This window comes from Erythrolamprus reginae, chromosome 13 (assembly GCF_031021105.1).
Source record: "Erythrolamprus reginae isolate rEryReg1 chromosome 13, rEryReg1.hap1, whole genome shotgun sequence".
NCBI lineage: Eukaryota > Metazoa > Chordata > Lepidosauria > Squamata > Dipsadidae > Erythrolamprus > Erythrolamprus reginae.
The window spans coordinates 8436607-8462193 of record NC_091962.1 but is presented as its reverse complement, the minus strand read 5'-3'; the positions used below and the strand labels follow the sequence as shown (position 1 = coordinate 8462193).

The window sequence follows — 25587 nt, the reverse complement described above, 5'->3', positions numbered from 1 at the left end:
AAAGCAGTATTAACACTTCATGTGATCTTGATTCTTATCCCTTTGTTAGTTTCCTACTTTGCTCACAACTCAGTGAAAAAGTCTTACTGGTTTCGGAATGCTGGTGGAGCAAATGAAAATGGGTGGGTAGGGAGTTGCTTAAAGAATAACTCCAGGTTTGCTTTCTCTCTCTCTCTTTCCCTCTCCCTTCCTCCCTCCCTCTCTCACTCTTTCTTTCTCTCTCTCTTTCTCTCTTTTTCTTTCTTTTCTCTCTTTCTCTGTCTTTCTCTCCCTCTTTCTCTTTGTGTTCTCTCTCTCTTTCCCTCTCCCTTCCTCCCTTTCTCACTCTTTTCTTTCTCCCTTTCTTTCTCTCTTTCTCTTTCTCTGTCTTTCTCTTTCTCTTCGTGTTCTCTTTCTTTCCCTCTCCCTTCCTCCCTCCCTCTCTCACTCATTCTCTTTCTCCCTTTCTCTCTCTCTTTCTTTTTTCTTTCTGTCTTTCTCTCCCTCTTTCTCTTTGTGTTCTCTCTCTCTTTCCCTCTTCCTTTGTCCCTCTCTCATTATCTGTCTGTGTGTCTCTCTCTTTTTTCTTTCTTTTCTCTTAATCTTTCTGTCCCTCTCTCTCTTTCTCTTTGTGTTCTCTCTTTTTCTCCCTCTCTTTGTCCTTCTCTCTCTTCCTCTGTTTTTCCCCCCCTCTCTCTCTATCACTCTTTCCCTGTCTTTCTCTCTCTTTCTTTCTCTCCCTCTCTCTTTGTCTTTCTTTCTTTCTCTCTCTTCCTGTTTTTCTCTTTCTTTCTCTCTCTTTCTCTCCCTCCCTCTTTGTCTGTTTTTCTCTCTCTCTCCCTCTCTCTCTCTTTCTCCTTCATAATGTAAAACAGACAGGGAGCGGTCTTGAGGCCTGACTCACTGCACCCAGAGGCTTGGCTGGCAGAGCCTATGGTATGTGAGTTGGATTGTGCTTTTTGGCTCGGCTTGTGTGTCTGTGTGTATACAAGGAGCCAGAGCTGCTTTCTTCCTTTCACGGAAGTGGGGTTTCTCAAAAGAAGTGTTGGGAAAAAAAGGCCCTTCTCAAACTTACCTCTGGCCAAAACAAGCCGCAAACAATTCAATCGCTTGATCGAAAGAGACCAGAGTTTCCAAAGACTGACTTCCTTAGAAAAACAGAAACAGCCCGGAGAGGGGAAACCCCCCCACCATCCTTGCAGAAAAGAGGGTCAAAAAATATGGGGTTTTTTTTTCTCTGTGTTGGTGTGTGTGTGTGATAAAAATGGCTCACTTAAACGTGCTTCCATTTTTTTTAAAAGATGAAAAAAGAAGAGAGAGAGAGAGAATTTTCTCAAAATTTGGACTTTTCCCCAGCTCTTGGTTTTTCAGGAAAACTGCAAGGAAAGAGCCATTATAATTTTGCAGAAGGGATTTTTAAAAAAGCCTCGTGCCTTATTTTAGTGGCATTGTGCCCTGCCGGTTGAAGATCCCGCCACTCCCAAATCCAGCTCGGCTCCTGCCTTTTCAAGTTGTTGCTGTGTGGTTGTTCACAGGCCCCCTTTTTAAAATCATTATTATTATTATTATTATTACAGGTAGTCCCCGATTTAGGACCACCACCGAACCTAACATTTCCGCTGCTAAGCGAGGCATTTGTGAAGTGAGTTTTACGATCTTTCTTGGCCAATGTTGTTGTTGTTGTTATTATTATTATTATTATTATTATTATTATTTATTTATTAAATTTGTATGCCGCCCCTCTCCGTAGACTCGGGGCGGCTGTTGTTAAGCGAATCCATCCTAGGTTTAGAAAGCTTAGAGCTACGTCATCTCAAACACGACCTAATTGGATCTACATGCTGTTTTTTATTACTGTTGTTAGCCGCCCCGAGTCTACGGAGAGGGGTGGCATACAAACCCAATAAATAAATAGGTAAATAAATAGCCCGTAAAATCACCTGCTACAACGTCCTTCCTTTCAACGACGACTTCAGCTTCAACCACAACAACACGCGAGCGCACAAGAGATACAAACTCAAAGTAAACCGCTCCAAACTTGACTGCAGGAAATAAGACTTGAGTAGCCGAGTATCTTTAGTGTCACCACGTAGCCCCCAAAACTCTGTAGTATCATCACCTAGCCCCCACTGTTGACCTCTCCCGATTCCTAAGAGGTCAGTAAGGGGCGTGCATAAGTGCACCAGCGTGCCTTCCATCCCCTGTCGTAATGTGTCCCTCTTACTAGTATCATGTATATAAATTATTATATTATTATTATTATTATTATTATTATTATTATTATTATTATTATTAAAATTTGTATGCCGCCCCGCTCCGGAGACTCGGAGTGGCTATATATTATTTATATCTTTGTATACCACCAATACTTATGGGACAAAACATATAAACAAATCGCAGCAATTCGATTATGGGCCATTCTTTGTTAAGTGGAAAAGAAAAGATCACAGAAAGGAGATCACAGATCACACTGCAACCGTCAATCGCTATAAATCAAAGAGCAAGCTTCCAAATTTTTATCGTGGGATAATAAAGCATCATTGCAGATGCTGCTAAAATTGTCCTTTTTCCCCCAGTGCCACCGTAATTTTAAACAGTCGTAAGCAAGGACTTAAGCCATAGTCCTTTTCAGTTACAGTGGTACCTCTACCTAAGAATGCCTCTACTTAAAAGAACTTTTCTAGATAAGAACCGGGTGTTCAAGATTTTTTTTGTCATTTTCTACTTAAGAACCCGAGCCCGGAAAAATTTCCCAAGAAATTTGTGAGCGGCACGAAGGCCCGGCCAGTTTCCTGCCATTCCCCCTTGAATCCTGGCCATCTCGGGCTTTTCTGGGCTGCCAGAGGAGCCTTTCGATTGCGCTTAAGGAGGCTTTGGCAGCCCAGAGCGAACGAAGCATTTTCCTTTCTCTAGGTGCTTGGAGAAGGAATAGACCTCTGCCATGCCCAGAGAAAAGAAACGCTCCCTTCGCTCTGGTCAGCGACTGTCCTCCTCCTCTTCTTCCTCCTTCTCCTCCCACCCAAAGTCCAAGCTTTTATTTCTTTCCTAATGGGTTTGCACGCATTATTTGCTTCTACATTGATTCCTATGGGAAAAATGGCTTCTCCTTACAAAGTTTTCCACTGGTCACGGAACGAATTAAGTTCGCAAGTAGAGGGACCAATGTATTTGTAAGGAACCGCAATCGGTGGATCTGAGTTAGATAAAGAGGATTCTGAACTTGAGTAGCCTGGTTGATTGGAGAGTCATTCTGACAGATACGGAGAGAGCCATAACTTCCTTTCCCCCCCCCTCCCTGTAGGAGTTTTGCAAGAATTCACCCACAAAAAGGATTCTCGGTTAGCGCTGCAGCAAGGACCCAGTGGCTCAGCGCTGTAATGAGCACAGTGATGTATCTGCTCACCGCTGATGGATTTCAGAATATTCTTTTTAATTTATCCCCTTTATATTTTTTTTCTTAAAAAAAAATAAAAATCAGTAATATAGAAATAGAAATAGCGCTTACTGCTTCAAACTGCTTTGACAGCCCTCTCTAAGCGGTTTACAGAGAATCAGCCTCTTGCCTCCAACAATCTGGGTCCTCGTTTTACCCACCTCGGAAGGACGGAAGGCTGAGTCAACCTTCTGGTGGTGAGATTTGAACTGCTGAACTACAGCAAGCAGGCAGCAGAAGCAGCCTGCAGTACCGCACTTTGACTACTGGGCCACCAAGATTCATATTTAAATATGTATACAGTAATCCCTCGCTACTTCACGGTTCATCTTTCATGGATTCGCTACTTCACGGGTTTTAAAAGGGGGCTTAAATCCATTAAAAATTTTAAATCCATTAAAAATTCATAAAATTCTTCTACTGTACTACTGTACTCTATTAAAGAAACTGGTAGGATATCACACATAATTCCAGCTGTGAAACATTATAGAACGACTGTTCAATGCAAAGGGTGGGTTTTAAAAGTCCAAATACTTGTTAAATACATTAAAAAAATATCTTTCCTCTACTTCGCGGAAATTCGTTTTTCACGGATGGTCTTGGAACGCATCCCCAGCAAAAAATGAGGGATCACTGTACTTATATTATATTATGTTATTATTATATTATAGAATTGTCGGCTATCAATAAAATTAACTGCCTTGGAAATGGCCCTGGGTTGGGCAGAGAGGCAAAAATAGGAGCTGTAATGTTCCTTCAATACACCAGGGTGATTCGACACAAAATATGTAACTCTTCCCTGGTGCAAAGCTGAAGGGATTGGATACTGTAGCCTAGAGGTTAAGTCTCTGCCTTACAAGGCAAAGGTTGCAGGTTCAAGTCCCGTTGAGGATATGACTAGCTGATGAGGCCAAAATAAGGCCGAAATAGATCTATCCTACTCTCCATTAATTTTCAAATTCAGGAAAAAAAAAAAACCCAACATGTGACACACACACACATATATATATATTTAAATATGAGAATATATATTTAATATCTAAATATATCTAAACATATATATATTGAAATATATATATTTAAATAAGCATGAAAAAATACTTCTGTAACATTAAGGAAATGGTATTTTCACGGTGGCTCAGTGGCTAAGACACTGAGCTTGTCCATCGGAAAAGTCGGCTGTTCGGTGGTTCGAATCCCTAGCGCCACATAACCCAACACTTGTCCCAGTCTTCTGCCAACCTAGCAGTTCGAAAGGATGTTAAAAAATACAAGTAGAAAAATAGGGACTCCATTCGCCTTAGGTGTTGAGTCTATTGATTGATTGATAGATGGATTGATTGATTGGACTTGTATGCCGTCCCTCTCCGTGGACTCGGGGCAGCTCATAACATACCAAAAAACCTATACAATAACATATTAATATAAATAACTAATCTAAAACCATTCTAAAAAACTAAAACAGATTTAGACCATAAACATACCACACACTCATTGGCCAGAGGTTAGGGTCTAGTGACCTCAAGCCTGGCGGCATAAATAGGTTTTCAGATTCTTGCGGAAGACGAGGAGGTTGGGGGGCAGTACGAATCTCCGGGGGGGAGCTGATTCCAGAGGACCGGGGCCCCCACAGAGAAGGCTCTTCCCCTACGCTCCGCCAAGCGACATTGTCTAGTTGATGGGACTTGGAAAAGGCCGACTCTGTGGGACCTCACCGGTAGCTGGGATTCATGCAGCAGAAGGCAGCCCCATAAGTAATCTGGTCCCATGCCATATAGGGCATAACCAACACTTTGAATCGCATCCAAAAATCAATCGGCAGCCAATGGCTGCTCGCGTGGCTGCATTCTGCACAATTTGTAGTTTCCAAACGCTCTTCAGAGTTAGCCCCATGTAGAGAGCACTGCAGTAGTCATGCTGGCCACATGAGCATGGAAATTTCTTCCCAGACAGCGCTAGCTCTTCGGCTTTGAAACAGAAGATGAGCACCGCCCCCTACAGTCAGGAACGAGTAGCATAAATCTTTACCTTTAAAAGCAACCTACCTGATGTTCTCCAGATGTTTCGAGGCATTAGTGCTACATTCACCTCTGATGCTGATAGGAGATGGAATTTTGTCCTGGAGAAGGCAACATTTAAAAGGAAGGGCTGTAGCTTGAAGTCCCAATTTTCTTGGCCAAAAGACATGTCGTTTCCAAGAACGCCTGACCCAGCCATCCTTAAACAGATAGGAGGGGGAAAGACTCTTGTGAGTAACTCATAGCAATAATAATAATAATAGTAATACTGTAATAGTAATAATAATAATAATAATAATAATAATAATGAAACCTCAAGATGAATAAAACTTTTTCCGGCCCTGTTTCCTCCCAGGAGATTCCTAGAGAGGCCCCACGGAGGCTTCCCCCTGCCTATTCCGGCCCTGTTTTCCCCCAGGAGGTTGCTAGAGAGGCCCCACAGAGGCTTCTCCCTGCCTTTTCCGGCCCTGTTTCCCCCCCCAGGAGGTTGCTAGAGAGGCCCCACAGAGGCTTCTCCCTGCCTTTCCCAGCCCTGTTTCCCCCCAGGAGGTTGCTAGAGAGGCCCAACAGAGGCTTCTCCCTGCCTTTTCCAGCCCTGTTTCCTCCCAGGAGGTTCCTAGAGAGGCCCCACGGAGGCTTCTTCCCGCCTTTTCCACCCCTGTTTCTCCTCCCAGGAGGTTGCTAGAGAGGCCCCACGGAGGCTTCTCCCCGCCTATTCCGGCCCTGTTTCCCCCCAGGAGGTCCCTAGAGAGGCCCCACGGAGGCTTCTCCCAGCCTTTTCCGGCCCTGTTTCTCCTCCCAGGAGATTCCTAAAAAGGCTCCACCCTGCCTTTTCCGGTGACAGTTTCGGAGGCTCGGGTTTGTAAGTAGAAAGTGTTTCTTAAGAAGAAACACCAGTTCATCATTAGAGGCCTTCTTAGGTAGAGGTACCACTGTAAGTCTAAATGCTTTTGCTACAGTCTTCAATTTACAACCGTTTATTTAGTGAACGTTCAAAGTTACAACGGCACTTCAACCGGTTCTTGAGAAGAGGCAAAAAAATCTTGAACACCCGGTTCTTATCTAGAAGAGTTCGTAAGTAGAGGCCTTCTTAGGTAGAGGTGCCACTGTATTCTTTCTTTGTGCCCTACTGCTGAGGGAGGGGGAAAAAAATGCCGGTTGAATTTGCTCCAGTGCGAATTAACGCGTGGAAGAGGAACGGCTGGGAGGATGCAAAACATCTCGGCAATTGTGCTTTCCTGGAACTCTGCTCCGTTGCTATGGCAATGGACCGCCTGGAACACTTTGGAGCATCCAAGGATGGGATCAGCCTTCAAATGGATGCACTCCTTGGCCACTGGCCCTCCTTAGCATGAATCCCCAGATGAGCCCATGAGGAGGAGGAGGAGAAGAGGAAGAAGAAGATGGAGAAGAAGAAGATGAGAGAAGTCAACAGGGAACTCAGATTTACATAACAACCATGTTACTAACTAAACTGCGGTGGTTCGCTTAACACCGATGGCAAGAAAGATGGTAAATAATAATAATAATAATAATAATAATAATAATAATAATAATAATTTATTAGATTTGTATGCCGCCCCTCTCCGAAGACTCGGGGCGGCTCACAACAAGCGATAAAACAATATTGTAAAATGGAGCAGATTTCACTTAACAACTGTCTCACTTAGCAACAGAAATGCCAGGGTCAATTTCGGTCATAAGTCGAGAAGTACCTATATTTCTTTTCTTGGCCCGGTGGATTGGTAGAGCAAGAATTATACTTGGCTTTTGTGTGCCAAAAAAAATCACTGTTAAGATTTCGTGGGATACGATCAGACCACTACTAGGGGGGGAGAAATGCTATTTTATCTTTTTAAGTCTTAAAAAAAAGTTTCTTTATTGCTTTTTAAAAAAAATTCTCACATGTTTCGTTTGGGTTTTACAGATCTTATTCCGTTTCATTTCAATTACCTTTTGTATACAGTGGTCCCTCGATTTTCGTGGGTTCGAACTTCGCGAAACGGCTATACCACGGTTTTTCAAAAATATTAATTAAAAAATACTTTGCGGTTTTTCCCCCTGTACCACGGTTTTCCCCGCCCGATGACGTCATATGTCATCGTCTGCCTTTAATAAATATTTTTTTTAATAAACTTTAATAAATAAACATGGTGAGTAATAATCTAAATGGTTGCTAAGGGAATGAGAAATTGCAGTCTAGGGGTTTAAAGTTTTAAGGGAAGGCTTGTGATGCTGTTCATAGCGAAAAATAGTGTATTTACTTCCGCATCTCTACTTCGCGGAAATTCGACTTTCGCGGGCGGTCTCGGAACGCATCCCCCGCGAAAATCGAGGGAACACTGTATATCATTCACTTCCCTATCTCTTCTATAAAATTGTATACATTTCAATATAAACACCATAAGTAGAATACATTTTTAGCATAGAAAAAAAGACAGAAAATGCTTGTATTTCGTTTCTATTAATATTATAAGGTATTTGCTATTCTTTCTATATACTATACTGATACTATACATAGTTACATTTTTAGTTTTTCTTTAGAATCCATTTGTGCCCTGTTCGTTTTAATTCTTTTACTTTTAATTCCCTTAATTGTGTTTGTAATTTCATCCATCTCTACACATCTATATATTTTGTCAAATCACTGTTAAGATTTCGTGGGATTCGATCAGACCGCTACTAGGGGGGAAGAAATGCTATTTTTCATCCTGTTGCTTGGCCGTTCAGAACGGCTGCATCCCAGAGAAAAAACACTATGTTTATTTGCTATGTTTTCAAACAATAAAGTGTGTCATTGAATTACACACTGGGACGGGAACACGAGGTTCATTTAGTGCAGTAGTTTTGAAACTTGGATGCTTTAAGATGGGCGGACTTCGACCCGTCTTCAAGTTGCCAGGTTTTAAAAACACCGGTCTAGTCCAACTTTCTGGAGTGATGGAGGAAAACCAATTCAGATATTATTATTATTATTATTATTATTATTATTATTATTATTAATTAGATTTGTATGCCGCCCCTCTCCGTAGACTCGGGGCGGCTTACAAGCAATGATAAAAACAATATATAATAACAAATCTAATACAGTAGTTGGAATCTATAATAACAATAATACATTTAAAAAGTCTAAAAAACAAGAAACCCCAATATATAAGAACATACATACAGTCATATCATGCACTAAAACTACATAGGCAGGGGGAGATGTCTCAGTTCCCCCACGCTTGACGGCAGAGGTGGGTTTTAAGGAGTTTACGAAAGGCAAGGAGGGTGGGGGCAGTTCTAATCTCTGGAGGGAGCTGATTCCAGAGGGTCGGAGCCGCCACAGAGAAGGCTCTTCCCCTGGGTGCCGCCAAACGACATTGTTTAGTTGACGGGACCCGGAGGAGACCAACTCTGTGGGACCTAACCGGTCGCTGGGATTTGTGCGGCATCCATGGGAGGTGGCTGATTATCTCTGTTCCTTTTAAAAGAACAACAACCAGAATTGGAAAACTCATAGCCTATATAGATAAGATTGTTGTGTGGATCTTACTATAACCTAGGAACCTGCAATACCTGTTTCTTGTATCTGTTGGGTATATATGTATAAATACTCTGGATGGATGGAAATAGATAAGAGAGACAAGAGAGGGAGAGAGATTAGATATATAAGATAAATAAAAACATAGAAGACTGATGGCAGAAAAAGACCTCCTGGTCCATCTAGTCTGCCCTCATACTATTTCCTGTATTTTATCTTAGGATGGATAAATGTTTACCCCAGGCATGTTTCAATTCAGTTACTGTGGATTTACCAACCCATATCTGCTGAAAGTTTGTTCCAAGCATCTACTCCTCTTTCAGTCAAATAATATTTTCTCACGTTGTTTCTGATCTTTCCCCCCAACTAAGCTCAGATTGTGCTCCCTTGTTCTTGTGTTTACTTTTCTATTAAAAACACTTCCCTCCTGAATTTTATTTAACCCTTTGGTAGATAAGATAAATAAAAGATAAATGAGATAGATATTGATAGACAATTGATAGATAAATAGATGGTAGAGATAGATGAATACGGTAAATAGATGATAGGTACTGTAGATAGATAGATAGATAGATAGATAGATAGATAGATAGATAGATAGATAGATGCATGCATGCATACATACTGTAGATAGATGACAGATACTGTAGATAGATTCATATACAGTATACATACTGTAGATAGAAGATAGATACTGTAGGTAGATAGATACTGTAGTAGATAGATGATAAGTAGGTAGATAATAGGTAAGTAGGTAGATAGATAGATAGATAGATACATACATACATACATACATGCATACTGTAGATAGATACATATATACATACTGTAGATAGAAGATAGATACTGTAGGTAGATAGATACTGTAGTAGATAGATGATAAGTAGGTAGATAATAGGTAAGTAGGTAGGTAGGTAGATAGATAGATACATACATACATACATACATACTGTAGATAGATGACAGATACTGTAGATAGATACATATATACATACTGTAGATAGATGATAGATACTGTAGTAGATAGATGATAAGTAGATAGATGATAAGTAGGTAGATAATAGGTAAGTAGGTAGGTAGGTAGATACATACATACATACATACATACATACATACTGTAGATAGATGACAGATACTGTAGATAGATACATATATACATACTGTAGACAGAAGATAGATACTGTAGGTAGATAGATACTGTAGTAGATAGATGATAAGTAGGTAGATAATAGGTAAGTAGGTAGGTAGGTAGATAGATAGATACATACATACATACATGCATACTGTAGATAGATGACAGATACTGTAGATAGATACATATATACATACTGTAGACAGAAGATAGATACTGTAGGTAGATAGATACTGTAGTAGATAGATGATAAGTAGGTAGATAATAGGTAAGTAGGTAGGTAGATAGATAGATACATACATACATACATACATGCATACTGTAGATAGATGACAGATACTGTAGATAGATACATACATACTGTAGACAGAAGATAGATACTGTAGGTAGATAGATACTGTAGTAGATAGATGGTAAGTAGGTAGATAATAGGTAAGTAGGTAGGTAGGTAGGTAGATAGATACATACATACATACATACATACATACTGTAGATAGATGACAGATACTGTAGATAGATACATATATACATACTGTAGACAGAAGATAGATACTGTAGGTAGATAGATACTGTAGTAGATAGATGATAAGTAGGTAGATAATAGGTAAGTAGGTAGGTAGGTAGATAGATAGATACATACATACATACATGCATACTGTAGATAGATGACAGATACTGTAGATAGATACATATATACATACTGTAGACAGAAGATAGATACTGTAGGTAGATAGATACTGTAGTAGATAGATGATAAGTAGGTAGATAATAGGTAAGTAGGTAGGTAGGTAGATAGATAGATAGATACATACATACATACATACTGTAGATAGATGACAGATACTGTAGATAGATACATATATACATACTGTAGACAGAAGATAGATACTGTAGGTAGATAGATACTGTAGTAGATAGATGATAAGTAGGTAGATAATAGGTAAGTAGGTAGGTAGGTAGATAGATACATACATACATACATACATACATGCATACTGTAGATAGATGACAGATACTGTAGATAGATACATATATACATACTGTAGATAGATGATAGATACAGTAGGTAGATAGATACTGTAGTAGATAGATGATGTAGGTAGATAATAGGTAGGTGGATAGATAGATAGATAGATAGATAGATAGATGATAGATACTGTAGATGGATAGCAATAGCATTTAGATTTATATACCGCTTCACAGTGCTATACAGCCCTCTCTAGGCGGTTTACAGAGGGCTAGCATATTCCTTCCCCCCCCCCCCCCCAAAAAAAAAAAAATGTGGGTCCTCATTTTACCCACCTCGGAAGGACGGAAGGTTCAATCAACCTTGAGCCTACAGAGATTCGATCTGCCAAACTGAAATAGTTTATAGTACTGCACTCTAACCACTGTGCCACCGATGATAGGTAGGTAGGCAGATGACAGACAGACAGATAGCTTTTTAACTCCAGGGCCTTGCTATAAAAATATCTCTTAATTGGTTTTCCAGGAGTCCAGAAAATTGAACTGAAATAAATGCGTTCTGGAAAGAAGATCAATAACGTGTTCTTATTATGATCTGTTATGCGCTCTCAGTGGTTTAGTGCATAAATATAAATCCAATAAATAAATAAATAAATAAATAAATAAATAAATAAATAATAGGTTTTTAAAAATCAAAAACGTTTTGAGGCTAGCCGGATCTCCACAATGTAAATATCCACATTCTTTACATTGTAAGGCATTGTGTAGTCACAAAACAAAGCCCCGAAGCAAGCTCAAACAACCACAAGGGTATTATATAAGTTGTGGTTTGGTGTGTGTGTGTTTATGTGGGGGAATTGCGACGTTGAAATGCCTCTGTTTGGCGAGGAAGGTTTTGTGTTTGGGAATGGAAAATGTTTAGCCATGGAAATAATATCAGAGTGGAAGAATTTCCGAGGACAAAGCATTCTTGTCTCTTGTTTTAGTCGGATATTTCTGAATTGTGTTTTGCCTTAATTATGTATTTTAAAAGACCAGTGGGCCTTCGCTTCAGCCCCTAAAACATCTCTTTTTACTGCCCAAATTCTGGAATAAATAGGCATTTGCCAGCATTTGAATTTTGGATCTTGTGACCACAGGGATGTCACGGTTCCCTAGATGTTCTAATTAAACCATGAGCCTCAAGCCAAGCTTTAAAAGAAATCCAGTTATTTATTAGGAGCTGCATGTCTGCCCGTACCCAAATGAAGCCAACTCTGACCCCACACAATTTACGGCCTTAATCATGATCCAAGCGAGCAACAACTTGCTTCCTCAGCTACGGATATTTCTCCACGGCTTAGCCGTTTGGTATGACGTCATCTACGACCGCACCTTCTTAACTCGTTCGCAAGTTACAGGGAAATGTCAGTGAAATATCAGGGAATTTCATAAATGCTTTTCCCCCTGGACACCCTGTAAGTAGCTTTTTCCAGTGCCATTGATAATACTAACAACAACATTATTATTATTATTATTATTATTATTATTATTATTATTATTTAATTAGATTGGTATGCCGTCCCTCTCCGAAAACTCGGGGCGGCTCACAACAATAATCAACAACGTACAAATCCAGTATTTAAAAACACAATTTAAAAAACCCTTATAATAAAAAAAATCACACAACCCACACAACATAAACCAAATAGTATGGGGAGGTGTCAATTTCCTGGTGGCAAAGGTGAGTTTTCAACAACTTATGAAAGGCGAGGAGGGTGGGGTCAGTTCTGATCTCCAGGGGGAGTTAGTTCCAGAGGGCCGGGGCCGCCACAGAGAAGGCTCTTCCCCTGGGCCCCGCCAGACGACATTGCTTAGTCGATGGGACCCGGAGAAGGCCCACTCTGTGGGACCTAATCGGCCGCTGGGATTTGTGCGGCAGAAGGCGGTCCCGGAGGTATTCTGGTCCAATGCCGTTGATACTTTGAACAGTCACTAAATGAACCGTCGTAAGTCGAGACCTACTTGTACATGTATTTTCCTTCTTTTTTCCCCTTGGCCGGAACAGGAGGAGATGCCATGGGGGTAACCAAGCCGGGTCCTGTTCAGGTCGTCGTGGTCCACAAGGAAGAGCACTCCTTTGAGTTGGACGAGACGGCCTTGAGCCAAGTCCTGCTGCAAGATGCCATCCGTGACCTCGACGTGGTGGTCGTTTCCGTGGCGGGCGCTTTCCGCAAGGGCAAGTCTTTCCTGCTGGACTTCCTCCTGCGCTACCTGTACACACAGGTAAGGTTGACCGCGTTAGATGATCAGCTGTGCTACTCCTAAGTTACAAAGGGCTATACAGAGGGAAACGGTGGAGGCAGAAGATATCCAGCTAATAACCCCGAGATATGAGTAGTACTACATATAACCAGACCCAGATAGCTTGAGTATACAAATATTATTTACATTTATCAAATATCGTAGTCAGTACCAGTCCGAGTCATCTACAAAATGCAGGTGGCGCAGCAGGTAGAGTGCGGTACTGCAGGCCATTAGAATAGAATAGAATAAGAATAGAATAGAATAGAGAAGGATAGAATAGAGTAGAATGGAGAAGGACAGAATAGAATAGAATAGAGAATGATAGAATAGAATAGAATAGAGAAGGATAGGAATGGGATGGAATAGAATAGAATAGAATTTTTATTGGCCAAGTGTGATTGGACACACAAGGAATTTGTCTTGGTGCAGATTCTCTCAGCGTACATAAAAGAAAAAGAGACATTTGTCAAGAATCATGTGGTACGACACTTAATGATTGTCACAGGGGTCAAATAAGCAATGAAGAAACAATATTAATAAAAATCTGAGGGGAGCTGCTTTCCAGTTTGAGAACGTGATTTAGCAAGCCGTGGCTTGTGGCTTTGCAATCAGTCTATGATCTATAGCATGGTGGGGAGGTTGCGCAAGAGCTTTCTGGTAATGCAAGGCTTCTATTTTGCTCCCATGACTAATAGTTTGAACTCAGGGATCAGAAACTGAGGTCCAAATCTTCTCCTTCTCCTTCTTCTCCTTGTTCTTCTTGTTCTTGTTGTTGTTCTTCTTCTTCTTCTTCTTCTTTTTCTTCTTGTTCTTGTTGTTGTTGTTGTTGTTGTTGTTCTTCTTGTTCTTCTTCTTCTTCTTCTTGTTCTTCTTCTTCTTGTTCTTCTTCTTGTTGTTGTTGTTCTTCTTCTTCTTGTTGTTCTTCTTTTTCTTCTTGTTCTTGTTGTTGTTGTTATTGTTGTTGTTGTTGTTCTTCTTGTTCTTCTTGTTGTTGTTGTTGTTGTTGTTCTTCTTCTTCTATTTCTTCTTCTTCTTCTATTTCTTCTTCTTCTTCTATTTCTTCTTCTATTTCTTCTTCTTCTATGTCTTCTTCTTCTTCTTCTTCTTCTTCTTCTTCTTCTTCTATTTCTTCTTCTCCTCCTTCTCCTTCTTCCTCTTCTTCTTCTTCTCCTCCTCTTGCCCCTCCTCCATCTCTTCCTCCTCCTCTACACAATCATCATTTCCTTATAGCACTGATAATATTATCTAGTTGGGTCAAGAAATATTTGGAAGAAAATAAACAAGCTCAGAGCACATCAAAGACCCCACAATATTATTATTATTATTGTTGTTGGTTGTTGTTGTTGTTGTTGTTATTATTATTATTATTATTATTATTATTATTAATCTTTCTGACCCTGCCCCATGCAGCTATGCTTTCCCAGAGGGGAGTACACAAATCGTATTTAACACCCCCAGATTTCTGCCAAGTAACTTGGCCATTTGATCGAAAGCTTTAGTGAGCCTCCTCCCATCCCCATTTCTCCCCCCCCATCTTATTGTCCCGAAAAAAGTTTAAACCCCTTTTTCATTTTTGTAAAAAAAAAAAGAAAGTTTTTTTCCCGTCTGTCTTAAGAGAAAAGAAAAATCTTCCTTTGACCCAATAGGGTTTTAGGATGCCTCAGATTTCAGCGGTAAGCTGACCTGGAATGATGGGAGTTGTGGTCCTTTCGGTTCTGGGACTTCTTTCTTTCTTTCTTTCTTTCTTTCTTTCTTTCTTTCTTTCCATCTTTCTTTCTTCCTTTCTTCCTTCCTTCTTTCCTTCCACCCTTCTTTCTTTCTTTCTTCCTTTCTTCCTTTCTTCCTTCCTTCTTTCCTTCCTTCTTTCCTTCCATCCTTCTTTCTTTCCTTCTTTCTTTCTTTCTTTCTCTCTCAAGTACGTATTGGTGGTATATAAAGATATAATAATATTCATATACATGATACTAGTAAGAGAGGAACATTAGGACAGGGGACGGAAGGCACGCTGGTGCACCTATGCACACCCCTTACTGACCTCTTACGAATAGGGAGAGGTCAACAGTGGACAGTCTAAGAGCAAAGTTTTGGGAGTTAGATGATGATACTACAGAGTCAGGTAGTGAGTTCCACACATCGGTTGCTAAAGTCGTATTTACTGCAGTCAAGTTTGGAGCGGTTCACTTTAAGTTTGCATCTGTTCTGTGCTCTTGTGTTGTTGTGGTTGAAGCTGAAGTAGGAAGGACTTCGTAGCAGATGATTTTATGGGCTATGCTTAGGTCCTGTTTAAGGAGACGTAGTTCTAAGCTTTCTAAGCCTAGGATTGTAAGTCCGGTTGCGTAGGGTATTGTGTTGCGAGTGGAGGAGCGGAGGGCTCTTCTCGTAAAGTATCTCCGGACATTTTCTAATGTGTTTATGTCCAAAATGCGGTGTGGGTTCCAGACAGATGAGCTGTATTCAAGGATTGGATAAAAAAATTTGGCTGGAGGTGCCATAATGTGTTTGTGTGTCGGGAATTTAGGTCTTCGCAGCTGCGAGAGCAATTATGGGCTTCTCCAAGATATGCCCATATCACTCCAACACTCCGCAGTCTGCATTGGCTGCCGATCAGTTTCCGGTCACAATTCAAAGTGTTGGTTATGACCTATAAAGCCCTTCATGGCACCGGACCAGAATATCTTCGGGACCACCTCCTGCCGCACGAATCCCAGCAACCGGTTAGGTCCCACAGAGTCGGCCTTCTCCGGGTCCCGTCGACTAAACAATGTCGTCTGGCGGGACCCAGGGGAAGAGCCTTCTCTGTGGGGGCCCCGGCCCTCTGGAACCAGCTCCCCCTGGAGACCAGAACTGCCCCCACCCTCCTTGCCTTTCGTAAAGTTGTTAAGACCCATCTCTGCCATCAGGCATGGGGGAACTAAAACACCTCCCCCTTGCCCATGTTGTTTTGTTGATTGATTGACTTTGTGCCTGTTTTTTATATATACTGTTTTTATGAGATTATTAATTTAAATTGTAACTAGATGGGTGGGCATTGGATTTGGTATTATGTACTGTACTGTTTTTTATTATTGTTGTGAGCCGCCCCGAGTTTGCGGAGAGGGGCGGCATATAAATCCAATAAACCTAACCTAACCTAACCTTATGATCCTCAGAAGGTTTTTTTTTTTGTTGAAGGCTTCATTCTGATGCTGCTGTGTTTTGTTTTCTTCCCTACAGAAAGAAGATATCAATCTTGATTGGCTGGGGGTGGAGACTGAGCCCTTGACGGGCTTTTCGTGGAGGGGGGGCTCCGACCCCGAGACCACCGGCATTCAGATCTGGAGCGAAGTCTTCATCGTCATGAAACCCAACGGGAAGAAGGTGAAAACGGGAATGGCTACGGAGGGAAAATTATAAAGCAGCAGCTTCCAGAAATTAGATCTGACCAACAATAGTTTGGCCAACTATTGTTGGTTGGAAAAAAGGAAAACGTAACAAATGTAATCAGAAAATATACGTACACTGGTAGAACGCCTCTACTTATGAACTTTTCTAGATATGGACCAGGTGTTCAAGATTTTTTGCCTCTTCTCAAGAACCATTTTCCACTTACAAACCCGACCGTCTGAAACTAACCGGAAAAGGCGGGGAGCAGCCTCCGTGGGGCCTCTCTAGGAATCTCCTGGGAGGAAACAGGGCCGGAAAAGGCAGGGAGAAGCCTCCGTGGGGCCTCTCTAGGAATCTCCTGGGAGGAAACAGGGCCAGAAAAGGCAGGGAGAAGCCTCCGTGGGGCCTCTCTAGGAATCTCCTGGGAGGAAACAGGGCCAGAAAAGGCAGGGAGAAGCCTCCGTGGGGCCTCTCTAGGAATTTCCTGGGAGGAAACAGGGCCTCCACCCTCCCTGTGGTTTCCCCAATCGCACGCAATATTTGCTTTTACATTGATTCCTATGGGAAAAATTGCTTCTTCTTACAAACGTTTCTACTTAAGAACCTGGTCACGGAGCCAATTAAGTTCGTAAGCAGAGGTACCACTGTACAGTATATATTTTAAAAAAGAGGAAAATATAAGATATTTCTTGGTGATAAAGGGTTAAGAAAAAATAAATACAGCCATGTAATAGGTTGTGAGCACAATAAGAAATGGAAAACAGATTCACTACACAAACATCCAATGTTTTTAAATGTCGTCTTTTGTATATATGTGTATAAATAAAAGTTTCTAAAAACAACAACAACAACAACAGAAATTAGACCTGAGCTTCAGGGCTAAAACCAGAGCCTTTGTCTCCTTGGACGAATCAGAGGCAAACCTGGTGAATTGTCCTCACTGTCAGGAAATTTCTCCTTAATTCCAGGTTGTTTCTCTCCTTGGTTAGTTTCCATCCATTGCTTCCTGTCCTGCCTTCTGATGCTTTGGAAAACAGCTTGATCTCTCCCCCCCCCCCCCCCCCAAATTCTTTGGGGCAACGTCTCCAATACTGCAACACTGCTATGATGTTACCCTTGGCCCTTCTTTTCTCTAGACTAGAGGAGGGGACTGGAGACTAAAACATATGAAGAACGGTTGCAGGAACTGGGTATCTCCAGTTTTAATGAAAAGATGGACAAAGGGAGACATGATAGCAGCCTTCCAATATCTCAGAAGTTGCCCCAAAGAAGAGGGGGTCAACCTATTCTCCAAAGATAGATAGATAGATAGATAGATAGATAGATAGATAGATAGATAGATAGATGATAGATAGATAGATAGATAGATAGATAGATAGATAGATAGATACATACATACATACATACATACATACATACATACATAGATGATGGTTTGGAGAGATAGATAAATAGAGCGAAAAAGATAGATAAATGGATGAATAGATAGACAGACAGAGATACGACAGATAGGTACATAGAGAAATTAGATAGATAGATAGATAGATAGATAGATAGATAGATAGATAGATAGATAGGTAGGTGCGTGCGTGCATACATACATACATACATAGATGATGGTTTGGAGAGATAGATAAATAGAGCGATAAGATAGATAGATAAATGGATGAATAGATAGACAGACAGAGATACGACAGATAGGTACATAGAGAAATTAGATAGATAGATAGATAGATAGATAGATAGATAGGTAGGTAGGTAGGTAGGTAGGTAGGTAGGTAGGTAGGTGCGTGCGTGCATACATACATACATACATAGATGATGGTTTGGAGAGATCGATAAATAGAGCGATAAGATAGATAGATAAATGGATGAATAGATAGACAGACAGAGATACGACAGATAGGTACATAGAGAAATTAGATAGATAGGTAGATAGATAGGTAGATAGATAGGTAGATAGATAGATAGATACATACATACATACATACATACATACATACATACATACATACATAGATGATGGATGGTGGTGGAAACTAAACAAGGAGAGAATCAACTTAGAACTAAGGAGAAATTTCCTGACTGAAAAATTAATCCATGGAACAGCTTGCCTCCAGAAGTTGTGAATGCTCAAACACTGGGCTATTTGTCTGGAGTGGGGTAGGGTTTCCCTCCTAAGCAGGGGGTTGGACTAGAAGACCTCCAAGGTCCCTTCCAACTCTGTTCTTATTATTGTTGTTCTTATTATTCTTATTTTTGTTATTATTCACAAAAAACTAATACATAGCAAACAAGATTGATATGCTGGATTTTGTTATTATTATGGACTATTATTATGATTATTATGATTATTATTGTATTATTATTATCATTATTATTGTATTATTATCATCATCATCATTATTATTGTGTTATTATTATTATTATCATTATTATTATTATTATTATTATTACTACTACTACTATTATTATTATTCCTAATCTCTTTTTGAGATCCTCCATTATGTTTAAAAGTGGGTAGGGAATTTGAAAACAAAACATTTTCAAAGAACATTCTTTGGTTAAGCTGTTTGATGGGTCTGCTACAAAAATCATTTCTTCTGTACGAGAGGAAACCAAAGGTCTTGGGTTTTGTTTTGTTTTTACATCTCAGGAAGGACATCTGGTGTAATTTCCCCTCTGACAGAGAATCCCCTTACTCAGCTAATTCTGTAGATCGACCCATTGGTCCAGGCTTGTTGAGGACACATGGTGATGACCCAATTCGAACCTTCACCTTGAAAATGCAAGGCCTGAATTCCGACAGTGAATTTGTAAATATTCAAGAATTTGCCTCTTGCTTTGCAGGTGGCTGTGGTGCTGATGGACACGCAAGGAGCCTTTGACAGCCAGTCCACCGTCAAAGACTGCGCCACCATTTTTGCGCTCAGCACCATGACCAGCTCCGTTCAGGTGAGCTGCCGCCTCTTCACCTGTTACAAAGTCCCACTGTTTGCAGCTGGCCATGATTGGCATGGGGTACCACGAGTGGGAGAAGTTAGCTAAAGGTCTTGATGCCCCAAGAGACTCAGATGTCTGTCTATCATCACCTGTCGGTCTTTCTGTCCATCTGGGTGACCTCTTTATCAATCTATTATCTCTCCATCCATCTCCCTCCCTCCCTCCTTCCCCTCCGCCATCCATCACTTGTTGCTCTGTCCATCTGCATCTATCACCTATCTAGCGATCCATTCAATTATTTCTATATATTATATATAGAAACATAGAAGACTGACGGCAGAAAAAGACTTCCTGGTCCATCTAGTCTGCCCTTATACTATTTCCTGTATTTTATCTTAGGATGGGTATATGTTTATCCCAGGCATGTTAAAATTCAGTTACTGTGGATTTACCAACCACGTCTGCTGGAAGTTTGTTCCAAGGATCTACTACTCTTTCAGTAAAATAATATTTTCTCATGTTGCTTTTGATCTTTCCCCCAACTAACCTCACATTGTTCCCCCTTGTTCTTGTGTCCACTTTGCTATGAAAAACACTTCCCTCCTGAACCTTATTTAACCCTTTAACATATTTCGGGGCTGCTCACAGTATTTATTTATTTATTTAATTTATTTTATTTTTATTCATTCATTCATTCATTCATTCATTCATTCATTTAGTCCAATACACAATAATACACAATGAATGTTATAGAGGATATAGTAGAGAAGATATATGAGATATAGGAGAGACTATAGGACAGGGGAACGGAAGACACTCTGGTGCGCCTATCTATCTATCTATCTATCTATCTATCTATCTATCTATCTATCTATCTATCTATCTATCTATTTTGTCCAATACACAATAATACACAATGAATGTTATAGAGGATATAGTAGAGAAGATATAGGAGATATAGGAGAGACTATAGGACAGGGGAACGGAAGACACTCTGGTGCGCCTATCTATCTATCTATCTATCTATCTATCTATCTATCTATCTATCTATCTATCTATCTATCTATCTATCTATCTATCTATCTATCTATTTTGTCCAATACACAATAATACACAATGAATGTTATAGAGGATATAGTACAGAAGATATACGAGATATAGGAGAGACTATAGGACAGGGGACGGAAGGCATTCTAGTGCGCTTATGTACATCCCTTACTGACCTCTTAGGAATCTGGAGAGGTCAACCATGGATAGTCTAAGGGTAAAATGTTGGGGGTTAGGGGATGACACTACGGAGTCCGGCAATGAGTTCCACGCTTCAACAACCCGATTACTAAAGTCGTATTTTTTACAGTCAAGTTTGGAGCGGTTAATATTAAGCTTGAATCTGTTGTGTGCTCTTGTGTTGTTGTGGTTGAAGCTGAAGTAGCCTTTGACAGGCAGGACTTTGCAGCATATGATCTTGTGGGCAATACCTAGATCATATTTAAGGCGTCGCAGTTCTAAGCTTTCAAGACCCAGGATTGTAAGTCTAGTTTCGTAGGGAATTCTGTTTCGGGTAGAGGAGTGAAGGGCTCTCCGGTGAAGTATCTTTGGACATTTTCGAGGAGGTTAATGTCAGAAATGTGGTATGGGTCCCAAACATATAACAATACAGTACAACGGCAAATCTGATGAAATTTAAAATCGCAATCTAAAAGCCCAATATTTAAAAACAACCATATCAGTTCAATCATACAACACATATCTCATTTCGTTGTCCAGGGGGCTGAGACATAATTGCCACAAACCTGGCGATATAGGTGAGTCTTAAGGCTGTTACGAAAGGCGAGGAGGGTGGGGGGCAGTGCAAATCTCCAGGGGGAGCTGATTCCAGAGGGCCGGGCCCCCCACAGAGAAGGCTCTTCCTCTTGGCCCGGCCAAGCAACATGTCTGGCTGACGGGACTCTGGTACCTAATCAGTCACTGGGATTCAATGCATAGTAACCCTACAAAGCATTAACACAATACAGGTAGTCCTTGATTTATAACCAAATTCAGGCTGGGGCTTTATAATGGCTAAGTCATGTGGTTGTTAAACAAGTGGCCAATAATTGTCTAACCCTTTTTATGCTGCAGTTGCTTACCAAATAATTGTCTACGCCATTCCTTTCCTTTCCAGATCTACAACTTGTCCCAAAACATCCAAGAAGATGACCTCCAGCAGCTGCAGGTATGTGATCTTTTCATGCAACTAGTCCTCAATCAACAGCGTCACCATATTTTAACAATCCTTGCAGGGTGGAGTCTGTGCAACTGAATGGAGCTAGCAGATCATTTTACTGGCCCATTGCCCTTCTTGTTGCCGCTGCGGAGTTTTGTTCAGCAGATCTATTCTCATTTGTGCCCAGAGAGAGAAAAATATCTCCCTCTACCTAGGATTGAACTCATACCCTACTCCAGGGATCCCCAAACTTTTTACACAGGAGGCCAGTTCACTGTCCCTCAGACTATTGGAGGGCCGGACTATAAAAAAACCCTGTAGTGCACTAACTACATTGCACATACCTTATTTCAAAGTAAAAAACAAAATGGGAATGTACTATTTAGAGGGGGGGAAGAAGTCTGAAATTCATATATGTTTATGTTTTGTTTTCAATTTTCTTTTGTTAACATCTGATTGTAGGTTTTCTTGGCTTACATAAAAATGTATAAAGAAAGAAGGAAGCACTTTGGCATAATGGTTAATAAGTTAGAAATATAACTGGTGTACTTTTTGAAGGAACATTAAGGAGGGAATTTAATTAAAAGAAAATGAATGTAACTGGATGACAAAATTAGGGAAAAAAACTTTTGCAACTTTTTTGATGATTGATATTAGTTACTAACAAAATACTGCATTTTATTCATAGAAAATAGTTTGGGGACTACTGCCCTACTCCATGCAACTAGCCCTCACTGTTGCTTTCTTTCTCTTTATGTTGTGCAGCTTTTTACCGAATACGGGCGTCTGGCCATGGACGAAATCTTTCTCAAGCCATTCCAGGTATGTATGTGGTCAATCAAAAATGGGGAGGAGGGAACAGGAGTCTGCCTAGACAACCTTGGCCTCCATTTATAATTCATCTGTGGAACTCACAGCCACAGGGGGAGAAAAAAAAACACAAAACTTTGAATCCGAGACGAAAGCAGTTCCTGTGGATTGAGCAGCCACGTCTGCTGGAAGTTTGTTCCAAGCATCTACTACTCTTTCGGTCAAGTCATATTTTCTCACGTTGCTTCTGATCTTTTCCCCCAACTAACCTCGGATTGTGACAGATCATATTGGAACACGGCTATCCTATCACCCCTTCTTTGGAGTCTGCGGAGAGGGGCGGCATACAAATCCAATAAATAAATAATAAATAATAATAAATAATAATAATTGATTGATTTGATTGATTGATTTATTGGATTTGTATGCCGCCCCTCTCCGGAGACTCGGGGTGGCTAACAACAATATTAGAACAGTATACACAATAATCAAATAGTAAAAACAATTAAAAACCCATTAAAGTAAAAACCAAACATACATTCAGACATACCATGCATAAAATTGTAAAGCCCAAGGGGGAAAGAGTATCTCAGTTCCCCCTAAGGCAAGGATGGTGGGGGCAATTCTAATCTCTGGGGGGAGTTGGTTCCAGAGGGCTGGGGCCGCCACAGAGAAGGCTCTTCCCCTGGGTCCCGCCAAGCGGCATTGTTTAGTTGACGGGACCCGGAGAAGGCCCACTCTGTGGGACCTAACTGGTCGCTGGGATTCGTGCAGCAGAAGGCGGTCCCTGAGATAATCTGGTCCGGTGCCATGAAGGGCTTTATAGGTCATAACCAACACTTTGAATTGTGACCGGAAACTGATCAGCAACCAATGCAGACTGCGAAGTGTTGGTGTGACATGGGCAAATTTGGGAAAGCCCATGATTGCTCTCGCAGCTGCATTCTGCACGATCTGAAGTTTCCGAACACTTTGAATAATAATAAATAAATAAATAAATTAGATGCACCCAATTCCTGCAACCGTTCCTCACATATTTTAGCCGCCACACCACATAACACTGGTACTTATCCTACCTATCCTGCAGAAAGGGGAGATTTCTGTTCTGGCCACAGCTGCCACAGGGGTGCAGATGTTTAATTTTGACCCTCCTCTCTCTTAATGCAGACGCTGATGTTCCTGGTGCGAGATTGGAGCTTTCCATACGAGTATAACTACGGCTTGGAGGGCGGCATGAGTTTCCTCGATAAACGCCTGGAGGTAAATCAAAATAAACTCCTGAAATTCTGGGCTAGTCCTTGCAGGATCCCTGCCCTGGAGATTGTTGGGTGTGAGTCTCTCCTCTCAAAGTTGGATTCAGGGGTTCAGCTGGGTCTGTTGCTGACGTATCTGCCTCCCAGCTGCATTACAGCAGCCCTGCCTGCGCTGCTAGAGGCGGTAGCCGGACTGGCGGTGAGTTCCCCAGGCTTGTGTGGTACTGGGAGGACTTTAACCTATTGATCTATACCTGGTGTTTTTTTTGTGGGCCGCCCTGAGTCCCTAGGGCAGTGATGGCGAACCTGTCATCTCACCTGTTGGTCTATCTGTCCATCTGGGTGACCTCTTTATCAATCTATTATCTAGCCATCCATCTCTCTCTCTCTCTCTCCCTCCCTCCCTTCCATCATCCATCACTTATTGCTCTGTCCATCTGCATCTATCTAGCTATCCATTCAATTATGTATCCATTTTTAGCTTAATCTTTCCATCAATAATCCATCCTGTCTGTCTGTGTTTATCTATCTATCTATTCATTCAATTATCTATTCATTTTTATCTTAATCTTTCCATTCATCCTGACTGTCTGTCTGTCTGTCTGGTTATCTATCTATCCTTCCTTCCTTTCTTCTTTTTCTTTCTTTCCTTCTTTCTTCTTTTTCCTTCCTTCCTTCCTTCTTCCTTCTTTTTCTTTCCTTCCTTCCTTCTTTCTTTCTTCTTCTTTTCTTTCTTTCTTCTTTTTTCTTTCTTTCTTTCCTTCCTTCCTTCTTTTCTTCTTTTTTCTTTCCTTCCTTCCTTCCTTTCTTCTTTTTTTCTTTTTCCTTCCTTCTTTCTTTCTTTCTTCTTTTTTCTTTTTCTTTCTTTCTTTTTTCTTTCCTTCTTTCTTTCTTTCTTCTTTTTTATTCTTCCCTCCTTTTTCTTTTTTTCTTTTTCCTTCCTTCCCTCCCTCCGTCCCTCCCTCCTTCCTTCCTTCCTTTCTTCTTTTTATTCTTCCTTCTTTTTCTTTTTTTCTTTTTCCTTTCTTCCTTCCTTCCCTCCCTCCGTCCCTCCCTCCTTCCTTCCTTCCTTTCTTTTTTTATAGGTAGCAGATGGCACGCAGAGCCGTATCTGCTGGCACGCGAGCCGTTGCCCTAGCTCAACTCCAACGTGCATGTGATTTTTGGCTACCTGATTTTTGGTTCTCATTGAGGCTCTGGGAGGGCGTTTTTGGCTTCCAGAGAGCCTCCGGAAGGGATGGATGAGGGAAGGCATTTTTACCCTCTCCCGGCTCCAGGGAAGTCTTTGGAGCCTGGGGAGGGCAAAATTATCTCCGAGACCGCCTTCTGCCGCACGAATCCCAGCGTCCAGTGAGGTCCCACAGAGTGGGTTTTCTCAGGGTCCCGTCAGCCAGACAATGCCGGCTGGAGGCATCTAGGGGAAGAGCCTTCTCTGTGTGGGCCGCGGCTTTCTGGAACCAGCTCCCCCCAGAGATTCACACTGCCCCCACCCTCCTTGCTTTCCGAAAAAGTTTGAAAACTCATCTTTGCCACCCCCGCCCCTATTTAGAGTGACCTATTGAGTGAATGATAAGTTTTTAGGATCTTTTTAAGTCTTTTAATTGTAATTAATTGGATCAAATTCATTTTACTGTGTATTCTATGTTTGTTGTGAGCCGCCTCGAGTCCACAG

At 41.1% G+C, this 25587-nt stretch overlaps 1 protein-coding gene across 1 annotated transcript in view; it reads left to right on the top strand.

The window, feature by feature from the left end:
- ATL3 (atlastin GTPase 3) overlaps nt 1-25587 on the top strand; it is a 43063-nt gene that overhangs the window by 5335 nt on the left and 12141 nt on the right. The window contains 6 exon segments of the mRNA XM_070766098.1: nt 13102-13319; nt 16554-16697; nt 19554-19658; nt 21811-21861; nt 22618-22674; nt 23830-23922. Of these exon segments, the coding sequence (XP_070622199.1) occupies nt 13113-13319; nt 16554-16697; nt 19554-19658; nt 21811-21861; nt 22618-22674; nt 23830-23922 (657 nt within the window). The 5' untranslated portion in view covers nt 13102-13112.